The following is a 10051-nucleotide window of genomic DNA, read 5'->3' on the forward strand; positions in this document are numbered from 1 at the left end:
GAGAAAAGGTGGGGGGAAAAGTCTTTTATCTTGTGATTCCAAAGTGCCTTGCCTGTGTATGACACTCCTTATAAAATCCCAGTCAAAAGCCAGGGCTGGACAGGTACCAAAATCCATGACAGAAAACAAGCCTATACTGTTAACTCTAACTTGGGGAATTTATCTGCTTTGTCCAGTTTACACATCAGATTCTGTTTTATCACATGGCTCATCTGAAGGAGATCATCTGACCCCACAGCTCTCACCTCATCCACCAACAAAGACTGGCCATTTGCTGATGATCTCAACTGAGCATGGACTGTAAGGATCTGCAGAATCTTGACCAGGAACTCCTCCTTGTCTTCACTGTTATGCGGTGTCTCAATCATAACCATCTTCAGCAGAGGAAAGACTAAGGAAAATGCTGGAGCTGATAATGGGCCAGCACCTGCGAAAAGGAAAAACCATCCTGTGAACACAGCTGACCTTCCCATGACTTGGTTTATAATAGTTACTGGTATAAAATGTACACCTGAGTAGCTCATAATAGATATGGCCAAGCTTCAGCCTCATGCACAAACATGCTGAGTAAACCTAAGTATTTGCCACTTCACAGCAGCAACAGTGTAGCTCTGACAGTGACTTTTGGCATTTCAGTGTTAAGGGTAGGACTTGATGATCTTAAGGGTTTGCCAACCTAAATGATTCTGTGATTCTACCTGGCTTCAGTTAAAAGTCACATTAGGATTCCAAATTACTACCAATGCCTCAAGAGTACAGAAATACATACTGTAAATGGAATTGAAACAATTCAATGGATTAGACAGTCACTTATAAAGTTCATTTGTCCCAAAGCAAGGCCCTGTTTGCCAGCCACATTTCCTTTAAACACTTCCTACCAACCTAGCTAACCTGTCATTCCAGTCTTCGGCTGGATCCTTGAGAATTAAGTCCTTTTAAATCTGGTGCAAGCTTCAACTCCCCTCCGCTCCTTGAAGAATTAAAGCTTTTGGATTCCCATTGTCAAAAGATTTTTCTCCTTCCTTTTTACAGGGCCTTGTCTATAGCATATAACAAATGCTCCTTCCAGTCCTTCCATTAGTCCAGTTAATATTCAAATATCAGATGTCTAGGGAAAACATTTCTTTTCTATACCCTGTCTGTGCTGACAGAGAATGCCCAAGTTTAAATTTCTAAATGTAAATGAAGAGCACTGCAGATACAATACTGCAGTATTAGTCAGCTTATGTAGGGCAAAAATACTGCAAAAGTACTTTAAGAGAGAAATATTAAATCTCAAACACATTCTGAGCTCCTATTTAACATGAACAGCTTCGGTAAAACCCTCTCTATCTCTGATGCGCGATTTTTCTCTGTTTGCTCAGTATCTGTTTGCTTTTACACTTTTTTTTCTTTTTTAATTATTGGCCAGATATTTTTAGCCTTAAACCACTGTCCCTCTATACCCAGAAGGAGGAAGAAAGCTTTATTTGAGAAGATAAATGTTCTATTTACACAGTAGCTGGTATTGACCAATATGAGAAAGATTATAAGATCTATCTTGGCATTTCAGCAATGAATGATAAATTCTATCATCCACATTACAAGGAGGTATGGTCTCTCTTAGGTCTCATAGTTACCTAAGAAATTAACCTCTACTAAATCATATCGCACAACTACATTCCAAAGAACTTTGAAAATGAGGAAAAATCCTTTGAGAATATAATACGACTTGTCCAATAAAGTACTCTGGAAACTACTGTCCTTCTCTTGCAAAAGTGGAAAAAAATAGTAAGATATTAATTTAATTAAGCAATATAGGAAATCTTGGAGGACTGAAAATACTTCCACTACATTCTGGAAATAAGCCTGAAAAAGGATTCAAATGTTAATGAACTTGCACTTACTATGGCAATCAATTGCACAGTGGAGACACCAAATTATCACTGAGATGTTCAGCACTGAAGCGGTGCTCAACATGGTCAATTGCCACTTGTCAGCTGTGACAGTGACACGTGCCACAGTCACACCACTGCACATCTGACTGGCAGATGAACAGCAAGAGAACTGAACTATGGGGCTAAGAGACCAAACAGAATCCCACATTTCCCTTAAAAATATACACCATCTACCACAGCAGCTTTTGATTGGGTTGCATGATGAACAGCTCCAAAGCCTGGGTGAAGTGAACCACCTCTGTCCCTAGAGTACACCCTGAGACAGCCAAAGCCATCCCAGCCCCCAAAGGACACACATCAACCCTCCTCTTCTGTACTATTACCTTCAGTGGAGTGGCACAAGTACTTGTGCACCCCACTGTGAAGAAGATTCTGGAAGTGACCTAAATTAAAACTAATCCGTGAAATAAGATTTAAAAAAAAACACAAGAAGAAAGGTTTACTTTAACTCAAATCATATCCTTGCACTGTAATAATATTGGTTCTTGCCTTCATGTTACAGAGTGGAAAGAACTGCTCTTTCTACAATCATGCCAGAATAAAATATTCATGAACTGCAGCACTACACAGCAAACAAGAAGAGGCCATGGGCACTTCACTGGTGTGATCACAGATAACATGCAATTATTTTGTCTTTTCACTTAGTCTCACCGAATCCCTTACGGTAAGTGGTGTTGAAAGGTAGGAGCTGTCCTTGGCAAAGATGAGCCTTAATCTCAGTGCCATTATTTCCGTATGAACCATTTTAAGAAAAAATACTGTTATTTCATTTCTATACTTAACTATAGTTGTAACACTCCTACTACTACCAGCACAAAAAAACCTTGAAGTTTTTCATTATCTATGAAGAGTTATCCAATTAAAATAGAAAAAGTGAAGTTTTGCTTGCAAAATAAAATACAAACTGTGAAAACTAAACCAGTTCATAGTTATTGGAAGTGGGGGCAGTGTCAGCAGGATCTACCATACTTCATACCCGGCTCTCCCTTGCTTGTTCGGCTGGGAATGGTGTGGGCATGCAGCAAACTGACCACCCTGTTCAGAGCAACAGGCAGCTCCTCCTGACACCAGGATTCATCTAACTCACACTCTGGTTTCATCAGGCGCAAGGTCACATGGCTTACTAAAGTACCTGGAATGGAAAAATAAAGAATCCATGAGAGGGCTAAATCCAAAGATTTCTCGAGAGAAAAACCCCCAGGAACACAGGCCCAAGAAATGTAACAAAGCTCTGGGCAAGAGCCCAGGCTGCAAAGAGGCTCAGAGCAGCAAGCCCAGCCCAGGGCTATCAGGGGACAGATTTCTTCACATGTGTGAGTTACACTCACACCCTCCAAACTCCACACAGGGAAGATGTTCCCACAATGAGCAGCTGCTCCTCAGAGCTGGTCGTTGACCAGACAAGTCGTTGTCTTTGGTCCCAGTCCCATCCAGCAGTAGGATCTCTTAGTCATCTCCCTAAGCACTGTTCCAGATGGTTTTTCCTCTTGACTTTCTGTGGTACATGGTCATGATCCACAGTTTGTAAGAGCAATAATTTTCACCACCATCAAAATGACACACCCTGCCCTTAAAGAGCAACTGCAAATATTCACCAAAGGTTTTCAGTTGAGCAGGCATGACACAGGAAGCTAAGGAAAGAAAAGGCTTCTTAATCCTTGGAGCAGCCAAAGGAGATCGAAAAAGTGGCAAGAAGGAACTGATGAGACTAGGGATGTACTGAGTGAGACCGGGAGGCTTTTTCTTTATAACAGTGTCCAGGAGTCCTAGAGCTGTTTCCAGCTCATTATCAAGCTGTAAGAGAAACAATTCAAGAGATTACCATAAAAAAAAGTCCACTGGGAAAAAAATAGAGTTGTTAAATCTCATTTCTAGTAACAGAAACAAATAGGTGATTGCTAGACCATTTTCCCTCTTTCAAAGTGATTTGGGTCATGGTGCCTGCAGAGGACCAAAAAATACAACCAAAACTTACCTCCTTCAGCCGTTTCCTTATCTGAGCCTCCCTTTCCAGCTGTGCGTGCATCAGCTCCTTCTGCTTGCTTGTCAGCTGCACCTCATCCTTTATTCCCTTCTTCTTCTTTATCTCCTGCAATAGAGAGCCATGGACATTATTATCTGGGAGCTACAAACACCATCCCTTCAGACAGAGAAGCAAGTTGGAAACGTTGGGGTTTTTTGCAATTTACTTTTAAAACAGTACCAAAATATCCTTCCAAGTATATCCCTCTTGAGTAAAGACACAAAATGAAAATCAGAAGGTTAATTAACAACACTTTAGTGTCCCTTTAGCAGCATAACATAAGTTTCTCTGCATTGGTCACAAATTATGTGCTATCATTAAAAAGTGCCGTCCAGTTCATTTACAGTGGATGATATGTCACCCTCCCCAGAGCAAAGAGAAGGCAACCTTTATTTTAAAAATGGGATACATACAGATAGCAGAATTCCAAGTAGTTCAGAGAATCTTTCCCACCAGCACACACACATATGCCAGAAACCATAGAACAACACACGACTTGCAGTGAAGATTGTGAGCAGCCTGCCATTCCTTTTTCCATCAACTTACCTCCTTCAGCTCCAGCTCAATAATTTGTTCCTTGAAGGAATAAGCTTTGTTCTCCCTCTTCATGTTAGCCTTTTTCATACTATCCTGTTGAGCACTAAGAAGGAAAAGTAGAGAAAGAATCAGCACCGCTCTGGACTAAGGACCAGGCATAAAAATCCAGGAACTTCTGTACAGAAAGACCATCTGACATACCTAGTCACCCACTGGCAAGAATACCAGCAGTGATCAATCCCCAGGTGCACAAAGAAATTATGAAGACTTACCTCTGTATTATAGATTTGTCATACAGTTCTCCCTCGGGTGTCTTCATGATGGCAAATTCCTCTCGAGTAACCTGGCACAGAGCTGGGTTCTCCATTGATGCTGAGACAGTGCTGATGAGCTGTGGGAGCACTCTACCAGGTGAAAGCAGAGAGAGAGATCCCACTGCATTCATAGATGACTGTCAGTAAAATGAAGGAAAAAACATAATCAGTATTCCTTAAAATTGTTTCCAAGAAGTATGTCCTGCTGAGGCAGCCCCCATTACATTCTAATCCCCAATTCATTGTTCAGTGGATATTTGAATCTTATCTAAAATTTTACTCAGTTGCTGGTACGTTCTTTCCCTCTTGAGTCCCAGCTCCTTTTCACCAGAGACATTCTCATTTAACCTCCCTCTTCCCCACCTTTTAGACCAGTTAGTACTGAACTCCTCGAAGGTATCTCCCAAAACTAACACAAGGAAAGCAGTTTATCACCTGGTTCTCCAGAGTGTAGGTGGTGATCCTGGGTAAGATGTCATTCAGGTGCTTGTTAATGAAGTCTTTAGGATCTATCTTCATCTTGATGAGGAGGGCTGGCCAAAGTCCTGGCTGCACTGCCACTAGCAAGAAGAAGTGAGCATAATAAACATGAAGCAGGTCGCTGGCACAACAAAACAAAAAAGTACAATAAAAAGTCATACATTGGCCATGAGAATCTTATCCCTGCACTTACCTACAGATGGATGATGGCTCACCAGCAGGATCTCCAGGGCCAGCTTCTCTGGCTCAAAGGAGTCCACGTCAAGCCCTGCCACACTGGAGATGACACAGAGGGCCTCATGTAGCACACGAGGGGGAATGTATGTCCTTCCCAGCTCTGACAGCTCTCCCACCTCTGTCACCAGGACCTCATGAGGCAGAATCTGAATGGACAACACCAAACCTTCCTGAGACCTGAGCACACTTTTCCCACAGTAAAACCAGACAATGCCAACAATCCCTGTCAGTATCAAAAACCTGAAGTTTTCAAAGGAAAGAAGGGGATACAGGATAACAACAAAACCAAAGCACAGGGATGACAGTGACAAAAAGATTAAGAATAGAGGACTATACTGGATTTGGCAAGCTGGGATAAAACTAAAATGATCACTTCTGGCAAAGACTTTGGAAAAGGTCGAGCCAGCTGGCTGGGAAGTATGCCCAACTTCTGCAGTCTATAATCCAGGGCCAAAGAACCAAGATACAAAGAAAGGAATGAAGCATAGCAGAGGTTAAATCTGCATTAAAATAATAAAAATACATGGAAAAATACAGCTTCCGACCCAAAACATTTTGAATATGTCTTTCCTACATATATAGGGAAGACTAGGCACACTCCAGACATTCATGCTGTAATATGCAGTAATCCAGTATAAAGGGGCATTCCAGGAGATCATCTGGAGCTGAATCCTGTTCAGGCTAACATGTAATCCTGTACATCAGGATGTAATCCTGTACATCAATGCTAACAGCAAACCCAGGGCAGGGAGGTGACTGGCAGCACTCAAACATCTGTCTGAGCAGAGACTTGCTGGCTACTCACCTTATGAGAACTGAGAACCACTTTGAGCTCCTCCAAGAGCCCATAGGCCAGCTTGTACCCTCCAAGAGAGGACAAGAGCTTCTTAACTGTTTGATGGGCCTGTCTGCGGACGTGCCAGGTCCGGCTCAGCAGCACAGCCACCAGGGCACGGTGGTACTGCCTGCTAACAGAGATACACAGGGTTAGCCAGGGAGGCAGCTCTGCAACCAAGTGGACACAAAGGCACCAAGAGTTCAACACTCTGTGCTAAGCCCCAAGCCCACCCACCCAGTGCCCACAGCAGCACTCTGAAGTCAGACACGGATCACGGACAGCAAGTGCACTCTACGTACTGAACTTTGCTTTCAGGCAGCCGCTGTGCATGATCCAAGAGCAGGCGCTCTGTCAGCTGCAGCACTGTACACATGGCTGGGGGAAAAGACAAATATTTAAAACAGCATGAGACTTCATAAGGAAACAGATTTTTTTACCTGAAAACAAATGAACAGCAATCAGGACACATTAAAATAGCTCCCCAAGCTGAGCCTCTACATGATCTTCTCATTGAAGCTGGAGACAAATCCAACTCAGATCTGCCAAGACTGGGAACTGAACCATGACTTAATTGAAATGTTTTTAGCTGGATCCCAGGACAATTTTCCTGACCATTGTGTGTGACCTACTTTGGTCTAAGTTGACAGAGCAAAGCAAATTATAAACACCATGCTCAGTGCTTCAGTTCTGTTAATTCCTGAGCCCTGCCAAAACAGCTTCAGTGGCAATGAAATGGGTACTGAGTGTCAGCTGTCACAAGGCCCTTCCATTTGTTTATCATTTGGAATGATAAATGAGTCATAACTCAGGCTCATCAAGAAATAATTCATTTTCAAGCTTAGACTACAACTAGTCTAGATGTACTTCTGAAGAGTACAGAGCTCATTTTAATCTGAAACTGTATCCTCCAAGGATCACAGAACAAGGCTAACAACATTAGCTCTTGTCAAGTACTAAGAAACAGTTAAACAGTAACTGGATATACAGTAACTGCCAATTTACCTTCCTCTGATGCAGACTGCAAAAACTTCTCAGATGTAAAAATTTGTTTTTTCTCATCCAAAATCAGCTGCCAGAAACCACTCAGCTTAGACTCTGACAGGAAAAGAACAGATATCCATCAAGGATGTTTCAAAAGAAGTCAGAACTCATCAGTGCACACAAAATACAGTAGAATTCTCTCTCCTGAAATCCCTCAAATTACTTCTAGCCTTACTTGTCTTCAATTCTAAAGCCTCTCATTTCTCTCATTCAGAACTATAAACATGCCCAAAAAACACCAGCTGACAAAAACACCTTTCTCTGACTTACACATGTGAAATGTAAAGTCTGATTCACCTTAATCTTTAATAGGACAAACCTTCCTACAAGTGAAGAAAAGGAGGGAAGTGGGTGTGTTGCTTTTGATAGAACACACCTGATGGATGAACAGATGAATGAACCCAGAGAGCTCTTGTAATATCCTCTAATGGGAGGCAGAATTCCAGTCCCTATGCTTTCCAAAGGTTTGTAAAAACACTACCCAAATAACAATCAAGTAATACTTCCGATGCATCAGTCAAATCCTACCATGAAAGGTCAGGGTGAACAGCTCCTGTCAGAATAAAGAGGAATATTGCCCTATGTGAATGGAAGCTGGAATTTGCAAAGCCATGGAAGAGTAAGAATTCTTCACTCACATAAATGAGAGAGATGGAAGTTAATCTTTCCCTGGTTTATAGAAGACCAATAATTCTCTATGTAGAAACTTTACACAGATTAAGAAATAGTATTTCCTGCACAACGTCAAGGAGTGTTAACCCTCAGAACCTGTTTATATTGGATTCTGCCACCTGTTTTGTGACCTTACCAGTTTGTCCCTCTATTACAGACATCCTGCAGATCAACAAAGCTGCAGCAACTCCTTCAGTTACCATGGGAACCTGAGTACTTTGAGATGCTGCTTTTTCTACTGTCTGGATCAGCATCGGTAGCAAGTCCGTTCCCTGCAATAATGTGTCACCTGAGGGGACAAAAGAGACATGTTACAAAACAACACAGTCCTCACTTTACAACCCAGGTATAAATGGTTTTTCTGCTGCCATAAGACAAGGAAAGGAATCAGACACACACTGGGAAGACTCTGAATCTCCAGAGTATTTGCCAATCACTATCATTAAACTGCAATTATGAAAAGCTCAATGGCAACCACTTCAGTCCTTTCTTCACAGACAGAAAAGTGCCATCTCAGTATACTGAGGTTCTGTTCACAGGATGCAAAAGAAAATGCTAATTCAGTTACATTAAAGGAATTACTTCGAATCACAGGAAGTCTGACTTCAAAGATTAATATTTCCCTAAGAGGGAGAAAGCAAATTCCTGGCAAGCCATGACCATCTGTTTCATTTCAAACATTCAGAGGTTAAGGAATCCCAGAGGTCTAAATGAGGATGAAATGCTGCAGTGAAAGGGAGCAGGACCAACAGATGTAAATCACTAGAGGATCACCAAAAGAGAATAATTTCTCGAGTTCTTCATTTCAAACACAGTAATTTTTACTTTTTTTTTTAAGTTTCCAGGAGTCAAAGCCAGAGACCAAGATCCCACTGTGCTGGGTGCTATATAAAACAAAAGTATGGCTCCTGAGCTAGAATTTAGGTGTACCTTACAATTTAGGTGTAAGACAAAAATAAAGCAATCAAATATTACTTTGAGATATATGAAAGACAGCATGACGGACAGTGATTTTAGTTATACATGGAAACAAACCATCTTTATAAACTTGAAGGCAAAAGAGAGTTTAAGGAGAAATCTGAAGGTGGTCAGTAAACAGACATTGCCTTACAAAATCTTTCCTAATCCACACAGCTCTCTATGTCAGGAAGTACAAAGTTTGATAACTCTCCTCCTAAGCCCCATGGCCAAGAGTTATTAACAGCCCCCAGTTTTACCTTTGAAGGAGGCTAGCATGCACTGCAGGTAGGCATGTCTCACCGCTGAAGTCGAGGTTTTAAGGCTGAAGGCTTTCTTCAGCCATTCTACCAGCTTTTTAGGAACTTCTGTGGTGAACCGAACACACCAAAGAGCCAGGACAGAGACTGCATGAACCAATGTGCCCTCATGGACTGCAAAGAAACAGAGAGCTCACATCAGTTCAGCAATTGCAGAAAGCACAGAACATGAAACAGAAAGCAGGTAACAACATCAGGATGCAGGAAAAGAACACATGTGGATACAAAAATGCTGCTAGCAAGAATTTTTCTCGCTATTTTCTAAGTCTGTGAGAGACTTTTCTCTCTCACAGAAGATAGTAGCAGAGTTCTATAAACAATGAACACCTGCGACCTTGCAAAAGCCTTGTTTATAGTACAGTCAAAAAATATTTTGACAATGGATGTTTTAGGATTTTAGCCAATCACCCCCAAGGGGTGGCTGATCCTTTGTCCAATTAGACTACAAAGAAAAAGTCTATGAAAGAGTTTGTAAAATAATTAAGTAAATCAATCTTGCTGCACAATTCCTGCTTGTTGGATCTTCTCTCCTCCTCCCTACGGCTGCAGGATACAGTAATATTTACTGCACTAATAAACACGTGCTTCTAACAGGCACAGCACTGTCTCCATGGAGTGGCTCATGAAAACAGGGCAACAGATTCTGTAACACAGCAGGCAAGAATCCAGATTTATCTGGAAAAGCCATGTGAAAA

The 10051-nt window shown here is 41.7% G+C and overlaps 1 protein-coding gene across 1 annotated transcript in view; it reads right to left on the reverse strand.

Annotated features, from left to right (window-relative positions):
* The window catches only part of GCN1 (GCN1, eIF2 alpha kinase activator homolog), a gene marked incomplete at its 5' end in the record, with an annotated part of 37012 nt that overhangs the window by 21348 nt on the left and 5613 nt on the right, over positions 1-10051 (reverse strand). Inside the window, 13 exons of the mRNA XM_008641644.2 lie at positions 246-427; positions 2914-3069; positions 3533-3731; positions 3913-4026; positions 4507-4600; positions 4770-4948; positions 5247-5371; positions 5485-5674; positions 6334-6493; positions 6666-6741; positions 7369-7461; positions 8216-8368; positions 9297-9470. Coding sequence (XP_008639866.1) covers positions 246-427; positions 2914-3069; positions 3533-3731; positions 3913-4026; positions 4507-4600; positions 4770-4948; positions 5247-5371; positions 5485-5674; positions 6334-6493; positions 6666-6741; positions 7369-7461; positions 8216-8368; positions 9297-9470 — 1895 coding nt within the window. The remainder of the gene's footprint in view (positions 1-245; positions 428-2913; positions 3070-3532; positions 3732-3912; positions 4027-4506; positions 4601-4769; positions 4949-5246; positions 5372-5484; positions 5675-6333; positions 6494-6665; positions 6742-7368; positions 7462-8215; positions 8369-9296; positions 9471-10051) is intronic.

Source organism: Corvus brachyrhynchos, unplaced genomic scaffold (assembly GCF_000691975.1).
Source record: "Corvus brachyrhynchos isolate BGI_N302 unplaced genomic scaffold, ASM69197v1 scaffold1359, whole genome shotgun sequence".
NCBI classification, from domain to species: Eukaryota; Metazoa; Chordata; class Aves; order Passeriformes; family Corvidae; genus Corvus; species Corvus brachyrhynchos.